The sequence below is a fragment of the Micropterus dolomieu genome, linkage group LG01, assembly GCF_021292245.1.
Source record: "Micropterus dolomieu isolate WLL.071019.BEF.003 ecotype Adirondacks linkage group LG01, ASM2129224v1, whole genome shotgun sequence".
NCBI lineage: Eukaryota > Metazoa > Chordata > Actinopteri > Centrarchiformes > Centrarchidae > Micropterus > Micropterus dolomieu.
In genome coordinates, this window is record NC_060150.1 from 46,309,115 (window position 1) to 46,336,614 (window position 27,500).

The following is a 27,500-nucleotide window of genomic DNA, read 5'->3' on the forward strand; positions in this document are numbered from 1 at the left end:
CACACACAGAGTCCTCTGCTGTAACTGCTATCTAATTTGGTCAGCACAGTGCTGCTGTCCTTGCTCAGGGGCACAAGAGTGCTGGGGAGTGCTAGAACTTAGGACTTGAGAGAAATATTAATTTTGTTAAATAAATTAATTAAAATTTTCAGTTTTGGGTGTATTACTCATTAGGGGTGGGAATCTCTGGGCACCTCACGATTTGATTCAATTACAATTCAGAGGGCTGTGAAGCGAGTATAAAACAATTATCGATGCATTTTGATACATCATTTGTTTCTATACAGGATAATTACTAAGGATTTAATTTGCACATTAAAATCAGCTGTCAGACTCCTGAAAACTGAAAAATAATAATCAGATGTATGTTTACAGGACAGAGCTGTACACCAGTTTAATCTAAACTTGTAGGTAAGTAGGTAAGTTAGTAATGACATACAGCTGAGCTAATTAATATTACTAGTTTAGCTAACGTTATAAACAGCCAAAAACAGCCTTCACTTTTTCAGCAGTTGGGGAAACAACAGACTTTTACACACACTGTGAACTACACTGGATGTTTACTGCTAGGCTGAAACTTAATATTTTTCTCCGCTAACTTTCACCGTCATGTTCTGCCGCTCACTCTCTCTTATTCGCTCAGCCTCACCCAGCTCGCCAAGCGTTGAGTCGCACAGTGTGCGAGTTAAAATAATTACTTGCGCATTGATATTAATGATTGTGTGACATTTTAATAGGGTGGTTATTCATTCCGCAGCGGTGGTGTGCTGAACACAGGGGGAACACTGGTCTCTCTGTTATGTGCACGCCACAGATGGACCGGGCGCTGCACTTACGCGACTTCCGCCTTTTGCGTTCTGTCAACATTAGCCTACGTTACCAAATAACATTTAAATAATCGATTTTTTGACATTTGTTAAGGGAGTCAAAATCTTCCACGTCCGCATCGTGATGCATCTAATAATCGATTTATTCTCCCACCCTTATTACTCATGTTGTGGGACAAAAATCTCTTTACATTTGGGGACGCTTCCTCCTTTTGGGGACAAAATGTAAGTTGTCACAATGTAAATAATTAAATTTTAGGGTGTAGTAATGGTTTAAGGTTAAGTTAGGTTTAAAAGAATGCGCTCTACAGCCCGTGGTTGTAGCTCGAGGCTCACTGGCACAATGGTAAAATGAATATAAACACTCCTCCAATGATAAAACAACTTAGCAAAAAAATCCTAAAACAAAGATGTTTTAAAGAATGTGCGGGTGGTGTGGGTTAGGGGTTAAGCAAATAGGGGGTAAAGTTAGGGTTAGAGCAAGTCTTCAGGAAATTAATGTAAGTCAATGTAATGTCCTCTGAAGTGATGTAAACACTGTGTGTGTGTCCTGGTGCTTACTCATTACATCTGCCTGCTTGTGACAAAAATAATTGTGTGTGTGTCTCTCTCACTCACACACACACACACACATACAGAGTCCGTGTCATCCTCTCTCTGCTGATGCTACTGTTATTAGTGATTGCTGATGTCGACTTCCCCTTCTTGTGAGCCAGTAGCACGCGCACATACACACACACACACACACACGCGCAGACTTGCTGGTCAGAGTAGTTTTTCATCCCTCAGTCAGTGAATCAGACTTTGCCTCCGCAGAAACACACACACACACACACACACACACACACAGTGCTGAACACTGTGTCTGAACTTGAAACTCACCAGTCTGGATTTTCAGACACACATCACCGTGTTCTCAAAAACACAACACAGGTTTTCAGACAGACCTGAACTCCTAGGATCCAGGTCTGGGGTCCACATCTCCATCTTTGTTATGGATCAAGTGCATCTTAAATTAGGTGGTGATAAGAATGCATGTTTATGAGGGTTTCAATTATTTTTGATGCTCTTAGCCAAGTGTGTTTGGAGAAGTACTACGGTCACCCTGATCTGAAGAAAGTTTAAGTCTGTTTGAATAAATGTGCAACATGACTGCAGCGTTTCCTCTGCTTTCCAGTTGAAACTCAACTTGTTGTTGACCAACACGAACAGTTTGTTGTAAGAAAGCACTTAAAGGAACATGTGTGTGAGGCTCAGAGCTTCAAGGACAATATGTTTTTGTTATTTTCTTTAAAGGTTTTCAGTCATCCAGGTCATAGTTACTCAAAGAAGGTTAAAAATATAACTGGACAACACTCGAAGATACTCAAAGACTTATGGTCTTTGAAGACACCAGAGGCCAACTCTGATTACCGTAAAACTTGAGCCCCTGACATACTTGCTCTTTAACTATTGTGTAGGCATAGACAGCCGTCAGCTAAGCAAACGGCATTGTTCCCTTACTTACCTGCATACTTTGCGTGTACCTGGAGGATTAAACGTGAATGTGTGGCAGCCATCTTGCGTACGTGAACGGTATGTCCAGGGCTTTAGACGCCTGTCCCTTTCACTGGCCTGTTGTGGCTACACCTTTTTGACAAATAAATGCAGAAGCGTGGTCTGAATTTTAGACTGCACAATATAAATGTTTAAACTTTGGTCAATATAGACATGCTACACATCGTTACATCAGTTAGATTCTCCACAGTTCAGTGGTTCAGTTCATTTTACGGAAACAATGAGCACCAAAGTAGATAGTTTAGATATTACTTACTCTCTTACTTGAATACTTAAACATAGCAGCTCATAGTTACTCTTTTTAGGTCACTTGCACATACATGATTAACAAAGCAAGTATATATTGCAGAGCGACAGCAAGATGCATCTTACCGCCAAAAAGCGACTCAGTGTGATTGGATCTAAAACAAAGAGGAGAAAACCATTGCAAGGCAGTTTCCTTTTTAGGAGTCCAGTTAGCCAATCAAAAAGCAGCAAATTACAAATGGTTTTGTATAAATTCCCAACTTTTAAATATAAATATATGATCATAAACTAATGAAACCTTAAATAATGGCAGTAAAGTTTACAACATGTTCTTAAGAAAATAGTTTCCTATTTTCAGTTTTTCATTCATTACAACAATCCTATACATCTGCTTACAGTGGAGTTAGAAAAATACGTATTAAGTATTATAAGGAGCTGTACATGAGTGATGTTTTCCTCAGCGGGCTGTTTGAGGCCAGAGGCAGCAGCTGATATCTGACAGCTGAATTGTGTTTAACTTAATTAACGTCACTCTGCCTGACGTCAACACACTGTTACACACACTCTGTAACACAACACCACCACACCACACTAGATTAAGCCAAAACACTGCTACAGTACTGACGTCCCAGCAGCACAGGAAGACTATACATATTGGCTGTACCCAGGCAGGATTCAAACCAGCAACCTCTCTGGTTATTAACCAACTGTGGTGATATTAAAGCTGATGCCACCGATATGAACCATCACTACTTCTTTGTCTCATTTGTTTAAAATCCACACTACAGGCTGATTTCATGTCACGTTTTTCTCTTCAGCTCGTGAGTTTTTGTCAACCTTTTTGTCCTGAGAGAGCCTCCTTTCATCGACACATCGCTCACTTACATTTGAAAGTGTGGGAGAGAGTGGCTCTCCTGATGTCAGTAATAATAACAGCGTGATTGTTGAGTAGCTAATCAACGCACTACAGAGTTAATGAGCCCATATAAGAGGATAGTCTGTGTGTGTGTGTGGGTGTATTTCAGAGAGAGGTAACCCCAGAAAGAGCCTGATTTTGTTCATACAAACAGGCAAAGATCTGACACACCCGTTAAACCTCACTGTTTTGGGAGACTTACAGAGACAGACTGGAGGTGAAACACACACTCTGACACACACAAACACACACATGCACAGGCTGAGAAACAGACACACACACGCACAGACACACGTGTGTCACGTAGCCGGTGTCACATCGAGGATCCCCTTCTTTCTGGAACAACAAGCAGGGAGAGCGGCTGCTTCTGCAAGGACGCACACACATAAATGCAACACACTTTCAACACACTTTGAATGCAGCGAACACACAGACACACACGTGATGTAAAGCAGAGAGAGGCAAACCCCGGACGAGCTGAGGTCTGCAGAGAGAGAGAGGCTTAAAGGATCAAACCACGGGAGCAAACAGCTGAGAAAAGTGTTGTTCAAATTAGTCAGAGTTTCCTGAAGTTATCAAATCAAGACCAAGCTGCAGGTCTGTGTTGGGCTACTCGTGACTTTGTGTCAGGTTGGGCCCTCACTGCTGCGTCACATGGCTGTAACAATACAGAAAAAAAATGGATGTGTTATTTTTCTAGCTGCAAACTGCAATTGTGAAGACCTGTGGTGTGAGAACATGAAGCTTCTCAAGGCAGCAGGCGATCTGAGCTTGATCCAGCATTGTGTGAAAGCTTTTGTAGTGATTTGCCAAAAACCAATATGTCTTTGTCTGCAGAGCGTGGGACTCCTCTTTAGATTAAAGCTTGCCCGTGAAATTACAGATACAAACACATATAAATAATTTGTTTATAGTGCGCAGCTTGGCATAAAGTCACGTAAAATGAAAAAGTGGTTTTGTGCTTGCAAGCATTAACAGGCGACATGAGAACAGAAGAGGATATAGAATTTTGTGCTTCCAGTGTGCTGTAGGCTTTTCAAATGGGAGTTGTTAACAGTTAACGATTGGACTTGCAGGATGCAGTGTGTACACGTTTTAGCCACAAATGTCAGCATGTTAGGCTGGTCTCTAGAGCAACGGGATGCTCCACCAATTAATGAGCAGCCATAGTGGAAAAGAGCAGCAATACATGTCATGTTTCCTGCACTTCACTGTCTGCCTCAAACAACTTTGTTTTTCCCATTGGTGATCACAAACCTGAGATCTGCAGCAGTAGACCAAAGCTCAGCGAGGCCTGACTCAAGTCCTGGGTCAGGTCTTGTTTACTGGAAACCGAGTGCACCCATGATCTTAATGAAAACTGAAACCCGGTTACAGTAATAATATGATTCTTCTTGAAATCACTTTAACTCCGTGTCTCCTGCGCTGACACGCAAGCAAACATGTATATAAACACACCTGTACACACACAGTATGAATAATGGTAGCCTTCATGCGAAAAGTTTGTGCGGTAGCGGAGCAACTCTGTGCTTGTACTCCATGTACTTTGTCAGTTCATAAAATCCATTAAAGTGTGTGACAGCGATCCCACAGTAATAAACCCTGAATCATTACTGTACAAGACGCCACCTGTTCGAAATAATGCTTAGATCAGTTATTTTTTTATGACCTCTTTGTGACAGAACATAAATGTACACATCAGAAGAATTAAAGTGCGGCATAAACTTTAATGCTTTTAAAACATAAACTACTGTCAATCACCGCGTTTGATTTCCCCACGTGGGTCCTGATCTGTCAGTCTGCATAATATCCTTTTATTTTGTTTGGAAAAAGCCATTGTGAGCATGAAGTGGACCAGGTGAACCAAACTACAGGCAGCTGGCAGCCTGTCTGCTGTATTTTCGGTTTCCCTTGCTGTTTTTCTTACCAATAAAAAGTGCCGACTGTATAAGGGCCCACTAGACGACCTCGTCCCCACTGCAACTAGCCATCAGCTCCGCGCCTGCATCCATGCCAATATGAGCATAGCAGGTCATTGTGCTGGAACGTCCCTTTGGTTTTCAGCAGCTGAACTCCTGTTGGCTTTTAAAGAACTTGTGTACTTCAGCTGGAGTTATATGAGGTGACACGTGTGTGTGTGTGTGTGTGTGTGTGTGTGAACCTAACCCAGTCTGAAATGTCCTACCCTATGGCTAACTCTGCCCTTCATTTAGCTCTTGTATCTCTGTGTGTTTATGTGTGCGTGTGTCTATGTGTGTTTATGTGTGCGCCTGTCCTTACCTGACTGTCTCTGTGTCCCTACCTGTATGTGTCCACATTTTAGCTTTGTGTTACGTGTGTGTCTGTGTGTCACAAGTATCCTGCAGACATGATCTCCTTGTGTTTGACAGTGTGTCTTTGTATCTTTTGTCCATTTTAGATTTCAAGTTAGGTAATATTTGCTTGATACTTTCAGTGATATTTTATGTCTTCAGTATGATTTATATTAGCCTGCAGGTGTGTTTCCGGAGTCTGTCGGCTGGTAAAGCAACAAGTTTGCTTTCCTTTTGTCTTCTTCGCTGTTTCCTGGATGGTTATGGCTCATGTGCAGCACGTGTTGATTGCTTTACCATAAACTTTACTGTGACAGACTGTGAAATCAGCTTTAGTCCATAAGGTTTACCGCGTTATCTCAGCTGTGAAGCCTAAAATAACTACAGCCCCCTGACTGAACCAGGACTGTTGCTGCTGGATTCTCTGCCAGCTTCTCATCATCCTCCATACTTGTTTTATTTTTACTTCCTTTCCTATGTGAGCATGATAATAAACAAAGTGGGTTAGAGTAATATTTAGCAGCAACGTCAGCATTATTTTTTCAGCTTTGAGCAGAAAAAAACAAAAACAATTATCAGTGTTAAAGTCGTGTGTTGTGTTGCACATATTTATTATTTATTTGTTTATCTTGTTCGATGTGTGTTTAAATTCCTCCCTGTATCTGTGTCTCTGTCTGCCAGGTGTTCTCGGGGATCTTCACAGCAGAGATGGTGTTGAAGATCATCGCTCTGGATCCGTACTACTACTTCCAGACGGGCTGGAACATCTTCGACAGCATCATCGTCTGCCTCAGCCTGATGGAGCTCGGCCTGTCCGACGTCGAGGGGCTCAGTGTCCTACGCTCCTTCAGACTGGTAAGTCACACACACTCTGATTACACCTGAAACGCAAAAAAAAATCACCTAAATCCTTTTTATACAGAGTGTCTTTGTGTTCTTTTTCATTGGTCCTTAAATCAAGTTTAAAATAAGTCTGCACATTTTTACCAACCTTTTACTTTGGAAAGCAGCTAAAGGTTTCTTGGAAAGTCTTGAAATTACTTAAAGGTAGTTTGCATAGATATGACCTTTAATATGTGTTGGAGAGACGTTGTCTAATTTTATGTAGAAGCTAGCTTGTAAACTAAATGTAGTTGATTTTTCAACATACATCAACTGGTTAAATAATCTCACCCCTTTAGGATTTATAGATAAAACAGCTTGTTAAGATGCAGAGACAATAACTAAAATATTGGCTGAACAATTGTGATGATCACACTTGGAACAAAAACAAAACTAAAAGTAGTAACAAGAAAAGAAAATAATATAAGAGAGAAAAAAGTACACACGCTGACTGGTGTGAGCTGGTTGACTGACAGCTGAAGAGCCAATGAAATGGCAGCAACCTGCGGGACGGTTCACAGTGTGTGATGATTGGCTGTTGATGAGCGAGATCACTCATAACGGAAGTTCAGCTGCGGCCGACTCTGCTGCACCGGCAAACAAGACGAGGACGGTGGCCGTCAACATTAACCCAAAGCGTGAACACAGAAATCTCACACACATGCACACTCAGGGGAAACACACACGGATCCTTGAAGCATGTCTTTGTCTGTCTGCACCCATCTCTCAAATGTCACTCTGGTTATTGTCAGTTTCTGCCAGAGGCAAACACACAGATACACTTAATGAAAACACATTTACGTTTAGTCTTTCTTTTTTTCCCACCGTCGTGGCTTTTTTTGTCCTTCAGCATTTGCTCTGTTTTCTTTTCTCTCTGATGTCGTCCTTCCTTCCTTTCCCTACAGATGTTTCAATACGACTGATAACCAATTTGGTTTTAAACGTCAACACGGTACAGATATGTGTATATTTGCCATAAAGGAATTTTTAGATTACTATAATAGCCAGAATTCCACAACGTTTATGTGTTTTATAGATGCCTCTAAGGCATTTGATGGGTGGTATTTTGTCACCTTTCCTTTTTAGCGTGTATATGGATGACTTGTCACAACAATTAAATCAATGTAATACAGGATGTATGATAGGCAATACTCTCATTAATCACCTTATGTATGCAGATGATTCGGTAATTATTTGCCCATATAGTGCTGGGTTACACTGTTGAAGGTTTGCTCTCAGTATGGTGCAGATTTTGATATCAAATACAATGCGAGTAAGAGAAATATCATGATTGTTAGAAGTAAAGAAGACAGGAAATTAGTATTCCCTGATTTCTTTTTATCTGGTACAGCCCTTAAAGTGTGTGATGAGATTAAATATCTTGGCCATCATATTGTAAATGATTTATCGGATGATAAGGACATCAGTAGACAGTATCACAAGATATATGCTCAGGCTTATGTGCTTGCACGTAAATTTGGCATGTGTTCTGCTTATGTTAAGGTAGCCTTATTCAAAGCATTCTGTACACCACTATATACTGGCCACTTGTGGCGGTCTTACAGCAAAAAGAACATGCAGAGGCTGAATGTAGCGTATAATGATGGCATGAGACTGCTCCTAAAACAACCAAGATGGTGTAGTGCTAGTCAAATGTTTACAAGTGAAAGATATTGACTTTTTTAATTAATTTTTATCTATGTACTGTATATTTATTATTATGTTGTAGCTGTTGTTATTTTGTCTTGTTTTTTCTGTCTGCTATGGACCTTCCATCATTATTATTATTATTATTATTATTATTAATAGTAGCCTTTACCCAAGTTAACCATACTGCCCATTGGTAGAATTTGTTACCCTTATTGTGAAATTGTGTGTCTCTCTTCCCTTCCAGCTTCGTGTGTTCAAGCTCGCTCGCTCGTGGCCGACGCTCAACACCCTGATCAAGATCATTGGTAACTCCATGGGCGCTCTGGGAAACCTCACGCTTGTCCTCGCCATCATCGTCTTCATCTTCGCTGTAGTCGGCATGCAGCTGTTTGGTAAAAACTACCAGGTAACGCCTCTGACCTCTGACTAAGATACAGGCTTGATGTCACTAAAATTTGTAAATGTAGGTTTGCTACTTCAAGCTGTTTCTTCCCTCCTTCCAGGACTGTGTTTGTAAGATCTCGAAAGACTGCGCTCTTCCTCGGTGGCACATGAAGGACTTTTTCCACTCCTTCCTCATCGTCTTCAGGGTGCTATGCGGCGAGTGGATAGAGACCATGTGGGATTGCATGGAGGTTGCAGGTCAGCCGCTCTGCATCCTGGTCTTCATGCTGGTCATGGTCATCGGGAACCTGGTGGTGAGTGACGTTTGTCCCTTGAATGAATGAATGATATCTGTTCATTGATCAAGCTTAGAGCACAACCTGATCTGCACTTCCCAGACCATCAATACCTCTCTTCCCTCACTGGTAACTGAGGTTGATATAATATTAATAAGGTTATAGTTAGAGCAGGGTCAAAATCTCCCTACAATGAACCAGCCTCTTAATCCATGAAGGCTCGTCAGTAGCGTCTCTGATGATGGTTGTTTATCAAACCTCAACGCTTCTTTGTCCCTAACACAGGATATCAAAAACTGTCCATTACCAAATAATCTTGTTAACTTGACATGAGTTAGTTTCTTGTTTCAGTCATAGTTTTTTTTTGCCAGCTGCATTTATTGAGAAAAGGTTCCTCGAAGTAAAGTATTAAATACACAGCCACACTGCTGTGCTTTCGTGGATTAAAATAAGTGCAACCCTTATAAATAACAATATAAAAGGTTGATTTCTTTGTGAATCACATAACATGACGAACTGCAGTCATTTTTCGTCACACTCTAGAGATCGCCCCACTCCTGATTGGTTCACAGACTTCAGAAAGATTCAAATCTGCACTTCTACTTATCTCTGATGTGAGCATGAAAACACAAGATGTTACCATTATTGGCAGTAACTGCATTGTCAGAGGGTACGTGGTTTTCATAGCTACTGAAAAGCACATGGTTAGTGACCTTTGACCCCTGACTTCTCACCTTTAACCCTCTACCTCTGTGCTTTAATGTTGGGCTTTGCCTGAACCTTCCAGTGCTTTACTTTTCTGACAGCTCTTACAACCATTGTCAGAGACAGGTGGTGAAACATGTGCGATGACACTACAGTAGAGCGAGATAGGAAGATGGATGGATGGAGAGAAAAGAGAGAGAGAAAGGATATTTTACAAGTGACCCTATGTTTAAACTCTGTCCAGAGAATTGCTGATTTATGTAAATGTTGATCTTCTGACCTCCCGTCTCTCTGTCCACCTCCTCCTCTCTCCCTGTTTAACCTCCTCTCTCTACCTCTTTTTTATTTTCTCTCTCCTGTCACTTGCTGTGTACTTCAGTGCATTTCATGTGTGTTTAAACCTCAGCTTCCCCTTTAGTCAGTCACCTGAAGGAGAGTCCTGTTTAAAAGAACATATTCTGTTTGATTAGGGATTGTTGGCTTGTTTGCCAGGAGTTGGTTGGAGGGTTGATATCAATTTCCTTCTAGTGGATAGACTCAGAATGTGTTGAATTTGCACAGGGGCTGGAGGTATGAGAAGTTGGTGAAGAAGGAATCCTATATCTTATATTGCAATGTCTGCATGTCCGTCCATCCCACACTTCAGTCCAGAGTGAGATATCACAATGACTACTGTTCTGGCCAGATTTCCACTAAATTCAGTGTAAATATCCCTGGTTCCTTGTGGATAACCTCCTGACCTTTTCTTTAATACCATATTTTAATGACACCATGAGCTTTCCTCTAGAGCTGCTGAATACTCGGTATGCTGTTTGAATGTGGACCCATCATTCTGGTTATTTTAAGCTCAGCCTAACAACCACAAGCAACGAGTGTTTTTGATATCAAGTGTCGGTCGCTCACTGTCAGGTAACTGGAAAGCATGACCGTCTCTGTGGTGTTTTCTTCATGTAGAACAACACCTAGACGCACACGCTCAGATACACACACGTATACACACACACCAATGCAGAGAGCGCTCATCTTGCCAGATAAAAAAAAAGGAGAGGAAAGATTTCCTTTCTTTGAACTATCTGTCGTCTCATCTTACATTGAAGCCCCAGACACACAAACACACTGTTCTTTGTAGCTCGTTTTACCTGCCTTGCTATAAAATGTACCCCCCTACCAGCATGAACACGTCACATGTCTACACCTCTAAACACATCAATCAGTCCGTCTGTGTGTGTGTCCTAATCTGAGGGACTTAGAGCAGACGGTAACTGGAGAAGAGAAAGTACTGTTATCTGATGGTCAACACATGCAACGCAAGAGGTTCCGCGATGCACACGAGCTGCTCAAGCAGGAGGTTTGGCCTGGGACCAAACACAGTTTCCCTTAAAGTGAAGTTGTCCAAATGTGACATGATAAACAGATTATTATTATTATCATAAATTGAAAAGTGCAGTGCAGCCACTGTCATCACTATATGAAAAACATAAGACATGCACCTAGAGGCTGAATCTTTTATGTGAGCAAGGATGGAAAGAGTCAAATAATCGAGAAGCGAAGGACAGAATGAGAAAAATTACAAGAAGACAGGAGGGTTGCAGTATACTTTACTCCCTCTTGTTCTTCTTCTTGACTTTCTGTTCTTATTTTTACTCTTCCTTTTCTTTTTCTAGTCATTTTTAGTTTTTATAAAGAATCTCATATTCACCAGCCAGTGGATCATGAAGTGTGTGTGTGTGTGTGTGTGTGTGTGCACGAGCAGTAATAATCAGAGTCTCATTCATCTATTTAGCTTAATGGTCTCATGGATATTTAATAACGAGCTTGATAGGCCAGACAGCTTACACACACACACACACACACAGTCAACAGCCTCTTATTCTTCTCTTGTCAGTAGCAGGAATTGTATCTCACCCTGCAGAGGGATATGCTGACCTGACTGAATGAATATGCCCAAACACGCTTGTGTGTGTGTGGGTGTGTGTGTGTGTCATGATGACCGAACCTTTCCAATTCAAGTGATTTATCCCTTTAGAAATGGCCTCATTGTGCACAGCTCGGCTCAGCCTGTCTGTGTGTGTGTGTGTGTGTGTGTGTGTGTGTGTTTGTGGAGGCATTTATGCATGCATGCATTCATATGTGTGAGGGAGTGTGTATGATTGTGTTTGTTATGAGATGTCAAGTGTCGCACCTCGTAATGAGCCGAGGGGAAGGAGAAAGAAAGGGAAGGGCACGAAGGAAGAACACAAAGTACAATGGAAGAATGGCTGGACAAGGAAAAAGGGAGTATTGGAAACAGCATGGAAGGATACTCACATAGCGGGATGATAGGACAGATAGAAAGTTAGAAGGAAGGAGGAAAGTGAAGGTACTAAAGGAGGAATGGAAGGATACCTGGATAAATTGAAGAAAAGAACGGAGGACGGAAGGAAAGAAGTAGTGATATACTGATTAATGGGTTGGCCAAATCTGCAGCAGCCTCGTCAGCGAGCTGCTGTGGAACGATGTCAGCGCTCCCCCTTGTGAGTTTTGGGAAAAAGTTAGTTTGGAGCCCTAAATGTCCTCAGTCATTATCATCTTGTTAACACGTTTCTCCTAAATGACAGTAGATCTCATCTAACAGCATTACATGCTAGTGTTGAGTATATCGTTATACTGTAGAGAAAACAGCTGAATGATGTCACTTCAGACAATCTGTACCGCACTCTCCCTTAACCACCAGTCACACTGAAATCTACAGCAGGACCCAATGTGTTTTTCTATTTCATTCATTTAACACTGGCTGAGATAACATGTATATTAGATATCAGCAATATACACTGAACAAAATTATAAACGCAGCACTTTTGTTTTTGCGCCCATTCATCATGAGCTGAACTCAAAGATCTAAGACTTTCTCTGTGTACACAAAAGGGCTATTTCTCTCAAATATTGTTCACAAATGTGTAAAAATAATAATCCATCCACTTCACAGGTGTGGCATATCAAGATGCTGATCAGAAAGCATGGGTATTGCACAGGTGTATCTTAGGCTGGCCACAGTTAAAGGCCTTAGGCTGGCCACAATAAAAGGCCACTCCAAAATGTGCAGTTCCATCACACAGCACAATGCCACAGATGTCGCAAGTTTTGAGGGAGTGTCCAATTGGCATGCTGACTGCAGGAATGTCCACCAGAGCTGTTGACTGTGAATTGAATGTTCATTTCTCTACCATAAGCCGTCTCCAAAGGCGTTTCAGAGAATTTGGCAGTTGAGTCCAACCGGCCTCACAACCGTAGACCACGTGTAACCACACCAGCCCAGGACCTCCACATCCAGCATCTTCATCTCCAAGATCAGAATTTCTGCAGAAACTGTCAGGAAGCGTCTCAGGGAAGCTCATCTGCATGCTCGTCATCCTCATTGAGGTCTCGACCCGACTGCAGTTTGTCATCGTAACCGACTTGAGCGGGCAAATTCTCTCATTTGATGGCGTCTGGCACTTTAGAGAGGTGTTCTCTTCTTGTCAATGTTGTGGATCGTTATAAGCAGGCGTATAAGGTATAAGAAGGTGTGTGTTATGGACAACAAACACAGGTGCATTTTATTGATGGCATTTTGAGATATCGTGACGAGATCTTGAGGCCCATTGTCGTGTCATTCATCCATGAACATCACCTCATGTTGCAGCATGATGCCCATGTTGAAAGGATCTGTACGCAATTCCTGGAAGCTGAAGCATGTTTGGGATGCTCTGGATCGGTGAATACGACAGCGTGTTTCAGGTCCTGCCAATATCCAGCAACTTCGCACAGCCACTGAAGGGGAGTGGACCAACGTTCCACGGACCACAATGAATAATCTGATCAACTCTATGCGGAAGAGATGTGTTGCACTGCGTGAGGCAAATGGCGGTCACACCAGATGCTGACAGGTTTCCGGACCCCCCCAATACAGTGAAACTGCATATTTTCGAGTGGCCTTTTATTGTGGCCAGCCTAAGGCCCACCTGTGCAATACCCATGCTGTCTGATCAGCATCTTGATATGCCACACCTGTGAGGTGGATGGATTATCTCGGCAAAGGAGAAGTGCTAACTTACACGGATTTAGACAGATTTGTGAACAATATTTCAGAGAATTTGAATCTTTGAGTTCAGCTCCTGATGAATGGGGGCAAAAACAAAAGTGTTGTGTTTATAATTTTGTTCAATGTATATACCCTGCTCTCTAATATTGGCATTGTCCATTGAAAAACCTGTATCGGTTGACCACTAGAAAGAAGGAAGAGCAAGGAAGGAAAGATGATTTTTGAAAAGATCATTGGGACTTTGCTCCCATCAAGTCAAGACATTTCACACAGACGCTGCTTGCTTGATCAAGGTTTACCAGTATTGCAATAGAAACCACCCATCCCCCTCATGGACTGGTTTTAATTTCATTCTACTGTGCACTTGTCCTGTGTGCGGTCTAAATGACAGAAAAGTGGTCTTGACTTGAGAAACTGAAGGTATATACAGTAAGTGTAAAAAGAAAGAAAAGGGAGAAAGAATGAAGAACAGTGTGCCCAAAGGAAGCAAGAAGAGAAGGAAGAGAGGAAGAAAGGAAGGAAGAAAGGAAATGTGGGAGACGGGAAATATGACGAGGAAGTGGAAAGGAAGGAGGAGAAGGAGAAATGAAAGAAGGAAAATAAGCAAAGAGGATGTGAGACCTTGTTGCCGTGTCAGTGAACCTCATAATGTTACACAAATACCCAGAAGGCACTGGGGCAGGGGAAAGGATCAACTGTTAGTAGAGCTATCACACACACGACATTCACGCCATGTGAATGTTACAGTTTCTTATATTTATTAAAAATACTTTGGCTCTGCTGAGGTCATGTTTGCCAGCAATGTCACTGTGTGTGTGACTGTTTAACTAGATGTGATAAGCATCCATGCTTTCACTGGCAGATAAAGAGAGAGGTGGAGAATTACCTCTTATCTCACGTACACATTCACAGGGGTATTTCACTGTGTGTGTGTGTGTGTGTGTTTCCGCAGGCAGTAGCTGAAACAGTGTGCGGCAGTCTGTGTGTACAGTGTGTCACATTATGACTTTATGTGAGACACACAAATTTTGCACATTTAAAAATTCACAAACATGAACTCTGTTAAATCGGCTGTTTTCCTTCAGGAGTTTGGTCTTTCTTTCTTCAGAGCTGCCCACATGAAGAACGTGTCTCATCCAGATGTTTCCAGTAGAGTCACAGATTGTCAACAGATGTTGCCTCAAACCTTTCATGTAGTTTCTTTGGTTTTACATATACATTTATATATGCAGGTATGATTTAGGAGAAAATATCTCAGGGATCCTTCAGTCTTTGTTTTTTGCCTGTACTCTGAAAGCGTATCCTGTAGACCTAGTTTCTGAACACCTTGTGTGTGTGTGTGTGTGTGTGTGTGTGCGTGTGTGTGTGTGTACATACGTGTGTGTGTGTGTGTGCAGCTGCACAGACTGAAGCAGGTGAACCGATGTTTAATTTGCCGTTTCTCTTCATGACAAACGAGCGGCTGAATGTGTTTCCCTGAGCCAGCACTATAACTGCAGCACACCTGCCACGAGACGCCCTCCTCTCCCTGTACTGTTTTTACTCTTTTTTTCTTTTATCAGTCTCTCTGATTACATGTATTAGTCACTTTTATATGTATTAACCATCTTTAATTATCATGGCTTGTTATCAGAGACTCCAATGCTGAAAACCACAAATCAGCAGTCTTAACATTCAAACCACACGCATGTGATTAATTGCAGAAATTCTTGGTTAGATAAATGGATCATTCCTAATTGGAAGAAACATCTGGATGAAGACAAAAATCTTTTAAGCGGCTTTTGATAAATGTGAGGAGAAACCACACAGGTACAGAGGACGTTGGTTGTAAAATGTTCAAATATGTAAAGAACTCTGCAAACCTTTTAAATATACTTTTATCATGCCACACATCACAGCGGTGCATTTTAAAGTATAGCTTTGCATGTTTTCCAGTAAACTTAACAAAACAAGAAGCTTTGAGTTTTTTTCAATGATTTTATTTTGGTCCATTGCCAAGAAAAAAATAACTTGTGGTGTTTTTGTGGCTTTGTGTGGGAATTTAATCATTTTCATATTCGGAGAGCTCACACAGTGTGGTGCAGACCTGTAGGGCTATAACCAAGGCAAGTCCACTGAAATAAATATCCACCTGGTTTGACAACTGTTCCACCATTTACCTGTGTTTGTTTTCCCAAATGTTTTTGGCTAAATGCCTTCATCAACACCTGAATACCTGAAGGGAAAAAAACCCTTAAGGTGCAGGTACATGGACAGTATTTAACTCTAACTTCTAAACGGTTTCCTGTGGCTTCAGTTGTTTGATCGATGCAAGTGAGTTTATAAATATACTGTACAAATGAAGATGAAAAAGTGTAGATGAAGCTGATATTGTGCACATTTTGACACAAAAATACAATTCTGACCCCAAAGCACAAACAGATGTATAAACACAGTGATGATTCTATAATTTCAACCTGTTGTCATCCCAGGGATCAATCACATAAGGACGCTTGCTCGATTCTTATAGCCCTGGGCGTTGTAGAGCTCCACGGTCAAGTTAGCGAGAAAAAATGTGCAACATCCGGTAAGACTTTAAAAATAAAACTATGCTTAACATTGTGAAACATCGCAATTTGAATAACAACTTTGTTAAGTTTTGGAAAAAAATCATGGTTTGGTAAAATAACTGTTAGTTACGCATGGCTTAAAGCAAAATCTTTTGCTGTGCCTGAAATGTGTTCAGGGTTTACGACAAAGATGGAGGGTCGGGGGCAAGAGCATAACTCTGTTGAAAACTGATGGGGGACATATGGGCTCAGATTATGGGTGTGACATGCACTTAGTTCACGAAACATGAGGAAACACGATACTGGGTTCACAAGAACAAGACGAGAAGGTAATTGTACACTGTTTTGATGAAAAGTTCAATGTGGTAATATATAATAGAGGGGGGGTCTCGGGGTCCAACCCCAGAAGATTTTGAGCATTAAACACTTAATTTCCTGCATTCTGGTAATATTTTCTGCCACCACCTATAACACTTGATGCCAAACAGAGGATCACTTAACAAATCTGAGTTAAAACATTCAAAACAATTATGATTAAGTAAAATATTAACAAACCTCAACAAAATGTATCTTAATAGAACAATTAAGTGCTGATTTATTCGTGATTCAAATGAATTAAATCAAACATTTCTTAAACATTTGTTTATATTCTTGCTGAGGAAAATTATATTATGATAATAATAATCATTGTTTTATTGCCCAGCCCTGCTGGTACTCCCCATTCACATGTGTATCGGCTGGTACTATGGCTAAATTGATTCATTATAATATCAGATAATGGTATACTATAAAGCCTACTACTAGTATAATATTAATTCCAGTTGGACAGCAGTTTCATTTCTGTGGGTTTATTTATTAAATCCTTGTGTACGAAAAATTATCTACATGGTCTCTAACGCTAATGCTGAGTAGCGCATCAAACTTTTTTGGGTCCCGCCCCCTCCAGGCTGTGATTAATCGGTTCACGAAAATTTACTGTGGCAGCTACTTCATGCTCACAGCTGCATGAAAGGCACCGGAGCTTCTACCTGCTCTGTCTCTACCGACAGAGATTATCAAACAGGCGAGAACGGGAACAGATGAGCGCCACATAGATCCCACCGATACGCGTGAAAAGTCCCGGGACGCCAAAGAGTAAAATGTAGAAGTAACTTACTGGTATCGGTGGCCCACTTCAAGAACTGCCTATTATCAAAAATGGCCTTGTTACGTTGGCAAAGATATATGATCCAATCTAGTAAAAGATTTAGTCCAAAACGCATTATTATATCAATAAATACACTCGTTTCGTTTTATATTAGTTTAACTACAGTTAGCATGTAAACACAAAAAGCGTCTACACGTTGACCTTTTGAGTGACACCACAGACATATTTGTATGTGTGTATGTATGTATATATATATATATATATATATATTATCTTATACAAAAACGCCCGCACCGGAATTCCGGCACAGGGCCGGAGAACTTTCATCCCTGTACTTACGTGATGTGAATGTGAAGTAACATCACTATAAAGAATCAGTGCTGACTTTTTGTTTCACACGCGAAACAAGCACCGGTCTCCTGGGTGAAAGCCCGTTTTCTAACTCACCCGTTCACCCCAACCACCTCCTTACTGTGACTTTTCTGGTATTTATACAAGGCCTACTTTTAGTGTTGAACTATGACTCTAAAGGGTGCCATGTACGTTGGTACCAGACACCGAAGGATGTGACAGAGCGTAGCTATTTGACGCCCTGAGAATGAGACCAACTGGTCATCTATGTACACTAAATGGCCAAAAGTATCTGCAAACATTGAACGATATATGAAAGGTGAACATGAACCTGCTCCAAGGATTTGCTCCCATTCAGCTACAATACCATTACTGAGATCCAGTACTGATGTTGGTGGTCAGGGCTTCCAGGCCTATAAGTAGACCACATCAAACTGGGAAAACCATTTCTTTATGGAGCTGGGTTCGTGGACAGGTCCATATACTTTTAGCTACATTATGTACTAGTATAATTTTCCACTCTGTTATTCTCTACCTCTCTCATCCTTTCTCTCTCTCTCTCCTAGTGGTTTAGTGGTTCTCCCTCATTTGTCTTCTCTCACATCGCAAGCTATTTTCCCAGGGGGCTTTGCTCATGGGGGTTTGTTGTGACGCGGAGGGGCACCAAAATCAGATCATGTTACCGCTCATTCATCACCACCACCCCCCTCCTCTGTGTGTGTGTGTGTGTGTGTGTGTGTGTGTGTGAGGTGATGCTCGGCTGTTTCCAGGACAGCAGCTGCTTCCTGGACTCCCCTCAACTACCTGAGTTGACCTTTTGTCTGATTCAGAGCTGAATTTCTGTGTTTCTGTTGTAAATGACCATCGAGCCAGCGTAAAATACACCTGAGCTACAGTCAGTTCACCAGTCAGGGACAGATTTGTTAACGCTTGTTTTGACAGACTGCAAAGAACAACCCGTTCTCACTCCGTATATATGGTCATATACAGTCCCCTCCAAAAGTATTGGAACGAGAAGGCAAATTATTTGTTTTTGTTGTTTACTGAAGACATTTTGGTTTAAGATCAAAAGATGACTATGAGACAAGAGTTCAGAATTTCAGCTCTCATTTCCTGATATTCACATCTAGATATGCAAAAGTAAAGGAACAAATAATCTTAAAGTAAATACCATTTAATATTTGGTGGCATAACTCTTGCTTGCAATAATTACCTTAAGCCTCGACATCACCAAACTGTTGCATTCTTCATCTGTGATGCTGTTCCAGGCTTTTGCCGCAGCTCCACCGTGCTTCACAGATGAGCTTGTTCCTTTCTTTCTCCACAGTTTGGCCTTTCCAGCACTTTAGTAGAGATAGATATTGTCCATAAGATTGTGTTACTGAACTTTTGCGGCTCATCTCTGTACTTCTTTGCAAATTTCAATCTGGCCTTCCGATTCTTCCTGCTGATGAGTGGTTTGCATCTTGTGGTGTGGCCTCTAGATTTCTGCTCTCTTGAGTCTTCTTCCAACAGTGGATTGTGATACCTTCACCCTGCACTGTGGAGGTCCTTGATGATGTCACTTACTGATGTTTTGGGGGGTTTCTTCACAGCTCTCACCATATCTCTGTCCTCAACTACTGTTGTTTTCCTTGGCCGACCTGTTCGACGTCTGTTGCTCAGTACACCAGTAGTTTCCTTTGTTTTCAGGACATTCCAAATTGTTGTGCTTGCTATGCCCAATGTTTGTCCAATGGCTCTGGTCAAATTTGAAATGTAAGTAATGTATCATCCCGTTAGGCTCCGCCCTCAGGGGACTTCCCAGCTTGCTCCATCAGCTATGACCTTATTTTCACCTATTTACATCTGATCTAGAAGAAAACAATGCAGGTGTAAATGCAGTCAGCATCAGTGACATCTGGAAGTGGGGTGGCTTATACTGTGATCTTAGCCAGGTGTACATAGCACCTGTGCTGTGTAGTCACATATTTATGTTTAAATCTGGTTTCTGCTGTCTGAAGCTGCCCCTACAAAAGCTGCAGTCAAGCTGTTTTCTCATAAAACAGTGTGGCCTTTCATGAGCCACCTACCTGCTTAATGATTTTATAAAACGCAGGCAGATTTGAGATAACGAGAAGGCTCATTAATTTCCAATGCAAAAGGACTGCCGTCAGAAACAAATCACAGGTTAATAAAGGTTAATAAGTCTAAAAGACTTATCTGATGATATGAACGCGTCCTGTTGAATGATGGTTTATTATTTGTGCCATTCATTACAGAGCTCCACATTACTACCTTGTTTAGTTGCGTTAAAGCTTATTAATCAGTTTTGCCATCCATATTTTTGCAGCTTCTTGAATTTGAACCACATTTTTTTTGTCAGAAACTTATTAAAGTTATAAATAATTAAACGTTATCAGTGTTGGAATTTTTAAAGAGAAACTAACTGCCTGAACCTCTCACAGACCATGAAAGAAATTAAATGAAACAAAAACACAGACAGTGAGAACGAGGAAATATTGCATAAATAACAGAAAATAAACTAAATTCATCTCAGTTCAAATTAACAAATTAATATAGAAAATAAATAATATAATTCTGTACCTCTCGTCCATGTAGTCGGCCAGCGGCTCAGCTGTGTTTTGCCTTTCTCGTTTCACAGATTGTGTGTGTGTGTGGAGGTGGGAGGGTTGGCCCAGATCCCCGGGCTAATTGGTAGGATCCGCTTAACGAGTTAAACGAAGTGAATTGGGGGGGATCAGGTGGTCTGCTGCTCCGGAAACTGACACACACACTTTCTCTCTCACACACAAACTATGTTTTCCTCTCTCACTTTTTCTCTCACACACCATCATCACCATCATCATCATCATTATACACACTTACTACTGTGATCTTGCTGGGGTTTAGAGGGGTTTCCCACCCAGAACAGCAGGTCTTCATTCCAGTTTAAATTGTCCTGGAGGAACCAGACAGACCAACTTTCCTGAAGTTAGATTCACTTCAAGGTCACTCTGCTTTGACGTTTAATAATTTTTGTTCAGGCAGTCCTTGATCATCAGTTTTGTCTGAGGGTGTAATCGGTTATTGGAAAGCAGCAAGGTCATTGGTTGAGTTGTCGGGGCATGTTGCCATGATAACCAATCAACAGCATCGATCTATTGCCGTTTGGGTCCGAGCCGCAGCCAATCAGACGCTAGAATTTTGCAACGTGAAACCAGGCATGTGACAGCCGGACACAGATCTGTAACACAAACAACACACACACTGCCAGCTGGGATCAATACACACACAGAAATATACACACTTTGATAATTGTTATATTGATTACCCTCCCGCTCATGTACACACACTGAACTGAGTTATGTTACATTGCTAGAAAAGGGATTTAAATACGGTAACACATTGTTAACATATAGTGACAAAAGTCTAATTAAAAGCCACTAAAACAAAACCACTCAAATAAAAAGTCAAATTGTGAATAATCTAAAAAACATTTTATTCTGAAATGATTTAAAAAAAATTTAAACTCTAAACCGTTTAAAATCAGTTTAAATAATACAATGACCAATTAAAAGTAAAATTATTTACACAATAGTCCTCTGTAGATATTTTAGTGTATTTTGTTTCCTGGAGCAACTAAAATTTGTGTGAAATTTGAAACGTGCATTAAAACTTTATTTCAAAGCTCCATTTTGAAATTGTCGCACAACAAAAGTGTGAATTTAATTTCTTAGGTGAACAGATTTTCATACCTTTTTTGTAACAAATAATTGTTTAGTAATCTAGTTATTTAGGAATCCACTGTACTCGTCCGATGCATTGGCGCCACATGAGACAACCAGTTTCCTCCCTCTCTCTCAGTTAAGTGTCTGTCTCTCTGGATCTGTATGTACACGCACACGCACACTCTCACACACACACACACACACACACACACACAGGTCAGAGATCACTTCCTGATGTCATGTATTGACCCACAGGCCTGGTTTCCTCTTACACAACCAGAAACTGTGAAGTAGCTGGTTCCAGTCGAGTTGTTACGTATTGACCATCCAGCTATGGGACATCCAGCCTGCAGGGTGTGCATGTGTGTGTGTGTGTGTGTGTGTGTGTGTGTGTACAATACAGATACAGTGAGATGATTAACTAATATACAGGACTAGACGCTCTGGGGGCCCCTCATTGAACATGTGTTGCTTTTATTTTTATTAGTTGGATTTTGTTTTCTTTTTTAACAGCGCTACAACGACTCAACACTTTAGTGTATATATAAATATTTTCTATGTGCACGTTAAGATCATATAAGTAAGACAAACTCATAGTCATTTTGGATCTAAATGTAAAAACAAGGTGTTACTCCGACACCAAAGCAACCTCACTACTCTACTCTCAACTAACAGAAGGTTAGTAGAAGGTAACACGCCCACCACTTGCTTTATCTCGTGGTGAAGGGAAATAAACCCCCCAAAGATCCAATTCCAATTGTACAAATCACCTCTGCCTTCCTTTTGTTCATATGAAGCATATGCTTTCTAGTTGGTTCATATAACTTTAATATGTTACATAACAGTTTTAAGATTAAGTTTGCAATCTAGGACACTGAATGTCAACAGAAACAAAATAAATAAACATTTAGGACATTTTAATCCTCCACATTTAGTTTGTTTGGACACCTCCAGCACCTGTTTGTACCTGAACAGCTGTGTGAGTGAAAATGTTTGTGTGAATTTGAGTCTGGACTCTCACTCGTCAGAAAGCAGCCTGGACTGGATGGACTGATTTCTGCTGATGTTAAATATCAAAACAATTTTTTTTCACCAGCAACTTTTTGTTTGTCAAACATCACTTTCTCCGCAGCAGCCTGTAGTGAATTGGAAGACTGATACAGGAAGCTGCTACCTGATCCAACTGACCTCACCTATTGTAGCACGCACACACACACACACACTCAGCTGTGGTTAAACAGAAGCCAATCTGGCTGAGAGCAGCACTCCGACGTAGTGATCAGTTACCAAGTGTCTCAGGCATTATTCAGCACACACTGAATAATCAACCTGCACTAGAAACCATGATACCACGGAGTGAGTGAGTGAGTGAGTGTGTGTGTGTGTGTGTGTGTGTGTGTGTGTGTGTGTGTGTGAGAGAGACGGGTTAACTAAAGGATAGAGAACAAAGGGAAGGAGAGCAGGAAGAAAGATCTGGAAGAAGACTGGAGAAGAGCAGCGTCTGATGATTTGTGTTTTCTGGTTGCTGCACAGAAGTTGATTTATGTTCAGTTTGAGGCTTAAACAAGCATTTTATGAACACTGTGACAGCTACATTAACACACCTTCCTGGTGATAAGAGGCTGAAGTGTTCATTACAGCCGCAATCTGGCGATTTATCTGTTTGCATCCATGCTGGCGACATGGCTCTATGGACGGCAGTGTTGGATCCGTTCACATCATTAGTCAGGATTGAAATATCTTGATGATTATTTGGTGGACCGCCATGAAATTTTTCGTCTAGCACCCCTACAGGGCAAAGTTTTTACTTAATGAACTGTCTGATCTACCACATGGATTGAAACAACATTTTGTACGTGATCAGTTCTCCCAGATAATGTTGATGAATTGTAATAACTTTGGTGATCGTCTGACTTCCAAAAAGTGTCCCTGTGTCTTTAACTGCTTCATGCTTGTAAAATATCCACCGTCTCCTCGTCTTCAAACGTAGCCAAATACAAGCATCTCTGTGTGTTTCTCTGCAGGTGTAAATTGCGAGCATTGTTTACTTGCAGGCCTACAACATGTTTTATCTCGCACATGTGTGTGTATCTGTCTGTGTGGCGATGACATTAGCCGGTTACTGTTGGTGCACATGACGTAAAAAAATATCCAGGGCAGCATGTGTGTGACTGGCAGATAATCAGACATTTGACGCTGATCTGTGCCGAGCTCGGTGCAAAAAGCAGCCAATTCAGGTCTCCAGCCAGTTGATGCATCCCTAGTAGCAAGTAGACCAAATTATGTTTTAGTCATATGTGATGTGTCTGTACATGTGTCACTTCAGCTGTAACACACGTGTTATCACGTTACTCTTAAACTAGCTTTTAACTCGATGGTTAAGGTAAAACTGACACCTTGTGTCTCTCTCTCTGTGTCTCCAGCTGTTGAACCTCTTCCTGGCTCTGCTCCTCAGCAGCTTCAGCTCTGACAACCTGTCAGCACCAGACGACGATGGGGAAATGAACAACCTGCATATCGCCATCCACAGGATCACCAGAGGCCTGGCCTGGTGCCGCAGACAGGTACCTGTTTGTTTCTCTGTATATAAGCTTCCAGGTGACGCTCTGTTCAAGAGCTGAAATACGGCCTCTCTCTGTTCTACCTTCTCATGTTGTGTTTGTGTGATGCAGGTGGTGGATTTCTTCAACGGGAACCTGAAGCGTCGTCGTCAGAAGCGAAAGGAGGCGAAAGCCATGATGAAGCTCAAACGCCTGAGTACCATCCACACTGAGGCCAATGGAGCTGTCATAGGTAACACACACACACAGATACCATATCAGGATAAATGTATCTTTCCTCCACTAAACACAGATTCAGACTTCTCTTCTTACCTTAATATTCTTGGGAATCTGTCCGCTTTCCATCCCTCAGTATCCAACATCATACGGCTGTTTCTAGCAGAGGCTGTTTCACAGTATAGGGCATTTAAGGACGCTGGGAAACCTGAGACTTAAGTCACATGCCAAAAAATATTGTTTTTTTCAGCTGTCACTAAAATAAAACAATGATGAAACATAAACATTGCAAGCTGGACATTCTGAAAATCGCTGCTGCAAAAACCTAAGCAAGCACCAGAGTCTGTGTTGTAGCTAAACAGCCTGTGGTGCCTGGTCTTATTCCATGGCGTCAAATACCGACGCTTTGAGAAAGCCATCCATATTTAATGGACAAGGTACCCTTCAATGTCCATATGGGACGCTGTGGACTTTCATGTAACTCCAATGTAACCCATCCTTATTTCAACACAAAACATGATTTTTTTCTAAACCTAAAGGCGCTTTGTAAGGCTCTCTCAAAGCGCCAATATTTACCTGTGATGTCATAAAGCTGTGTCACTCCACTGAGGAATACATTATATGGCCAAATGTTTCCACATAGTAGTGTACTTTTGCTCTGAGAGGGAATGAAGGGAAATCTTAGTTAGATATAAAAGTTTAAGACTGTTTTAAGCTACAGCCAGTCTGTCTCTTTTTCTCTGTCCCAGGCCGTCACGTAGAGAAGTATGTGGTGCCGGAGGACGACAGCTACATGACGAACCCCAACCTGACCATCAGCGTCCCCATCGCCCCAGGAGAGTCTGACGTGGAGTTCCCGGAGGAGGAGGAGGACGAGGAGGAGGAGGGGGAGGAGGAGCAGAGCGAAGCCTCCGAGGAAGAAGAGGAGGAGAGGGTGGAGGTAAGGATGAGATCTGCTTTCTAGTTCACACACACACACACACACACACACACACACACACACACACACACAAACACACACACACATGCACCTGTGTCTGACGTAAACAAGCTCAGGTGTGTGTGAATCAGCTGTTGTTCCCCCCTGAGGTTACCATCTAACGACTGCATGTCTGTCAGCTGGTCTGTGTGTGTGTGTGTGTGTGTGTGGACTTTAACCCTTACATCTAAAACAGAAATGAGCAGTAAACAGATGATACATTTCGAATGACGGAACATAACTAAGAACATTTACTTAATTTGACACACTTTGGGTTGGGAACAAGATGCTGCCTCCAGTAAAGGAGTTTTAGTATGTTGGGGTCTTGCTCCCGAATGAGATTACATTTACTCATTTGGCAAAGCGACTTGCATTTGAGGAACAACATACAATCATCAACAGAGCATCAAATACAGCCCGAGATCTACAGCTGACAATACATATTAATAAAAGCAGCAATAAATACTAGCAAGTGCTAATGGCACATATCGCATCAATGGGGTAAATACCTAGGGAAAGAAGTTAGTTAACAAAAAGTGCAATCAATACAAGATAATTTACATTACAAAAAGATAATTTACATTACCATAGCACTGGTTTTACATGGTTTAGCTCATCAACTATAAATTCCAGATATTTTACTTCATAGCTGAGAGCTTTTTCAATCATTCTGTCTGGTTTTTTAATTGATTTCCTTTCTTCCATACAGCTGCATCCCACGGAGCAGTATGGCAGCCCATAGGGGACTATATTAAAATGAAAACGTAAACTTGAAAATGTAATTCCACAAAAGTATTAGAATTTCCCACGTACAGTATGTGTTGAATGAAAATGCAATAATCCAATTTTCATTTTCATTAAAACACACTCGTGTGGGTGTTCTATATTAAAATGAAAATGGAAAGACCCGCATCGATGAGATGACTGAAAATTTTCGCTTTCATTTTGACAATTCAATAGACTCTGGGCGCTGTTTTCCTTTTTGTACATGTGCAATAGGTTAAAAAGCCCAAAGTCCAGCCCAAAGGGAGTTCCCATCTCCCACAGAAAACACTGCTCTGAACTGCCTGAAAACAGCTCGTTTGTAGTCCAGCCTTGTCTTCCGCTTTATGCCGACGTCACAAAAAACACGCGTCATAATGCTCGCCTAGCAGCTAGTCCGACACGCCCGCAAAAACCCCAGTGGAAAAACACACTGAGCTGCAGCACACAGTGACAAGATGTCCGCCTGCTGCCTCTCCTCTCCCTTCCAAACACCAGCTACCCTCCAGGCAGTCAGTGGACATAAAGTTGTTCCTGTGATGTAGAGACAGAGCTCAGTTAAAACTTTATGGATGAAAGATACTTTTGTTACAGATTAATAACTCACCACTCTGAAACTCTTGCTCCAGTCCATGTTGCCAAGCTGGTAAGGGAACATATACAGCTGAAACGAAGCTTTATTATATTTATTTATTTACAGGCTTCTCATGCTTCTGATTAGCCAGTAGTCCTTAACTACTCCCAAGATCATGTAGAAGCAAGATGTATTGCTCCATAGATAAAACTAAGGGTTCAACCCACAGGGTGAAAAGAGGAGCTGCAGGAATGTGCAGTATGACAACAATATGTAATATATGTTTTTTGAAAATGAAACCATATTTCTGGTACAACCCCTAAATAAGATTTGGAATCTGAAAATGAGCATAATATGACCTTTTTCTTTGAAAATGAAATTTTAAATTCCGCTTTGATTTTCAAATTGTTGGAAAAGTGAATTTTAATTTAAATCATGACTTTAATGCTTGCAAAATGGAAAAAAAATATTTTTATTGAATCTGTTCTTGCTATTTCTAAGATTGCATTGTATGGTAACCTAACCATTAGGGGAAAAAAACACCTAAACAACATTGTGACGATGGGTGGTCAGGTGATAGGTGTCTCATAGACTCCCCACACTGCTATCTATGACCAGCAGGTTCTCCGCAAGTCCGGGTCTATAGACTACCTCTTAATTCTTTATCAAATTACACATACATATGTAAAAAAAGTATATATGCTATTGTGAAATAAAATTTTCAAGTTTATGTTATCATTTTAACATAGTCCCTCATAGGCCTCTGTAGAGAAGGAAAATTTGAAAATTCTCCTTTGTGGTGGATTCAGAGAAACC

The 27,500-nt window shown here is 41.2% G+C and overlaps 1 protein-coding gene across 1 annotated transcript in view; it reads left to right on the top strand.

Annotated features, from left to right (window-relative positions):
* LOC123967520 (sodium channel protein type 4 subunit alpha-like) overlaps positions 1-27,500 on the top strand; it is a 185,517-nt gene that overhangs the window by 104,571 nt on the left and 53,446 nt on the right. Inside the window, exons 17-22 of the mRNA XM_046043645.1 lie at positions 6,540-6,713; positions 8,635-8,796; positions 8,894-9,088; positions 24,016-24,156; positions 24,265-24,385; positions 25,119-25,309. Of these exons, the coding sequence (XP_045899601.1) occupies positions 6,540-6,713; positions 8,635-8,796; positions 8,894-9,088; positions 24,016-24,156; positions 24,265-24,385; positions 25,119-25,309 (984 nt within the window). The remainder of the gene's footprint in view (positions 1-6,539; positions 6,714-8,634; positions 8,797-8,893; positions 9,089-24,015; positions 24,157-24,264; positions 24,386-25,118; positions 25,310-27,500) is intronic.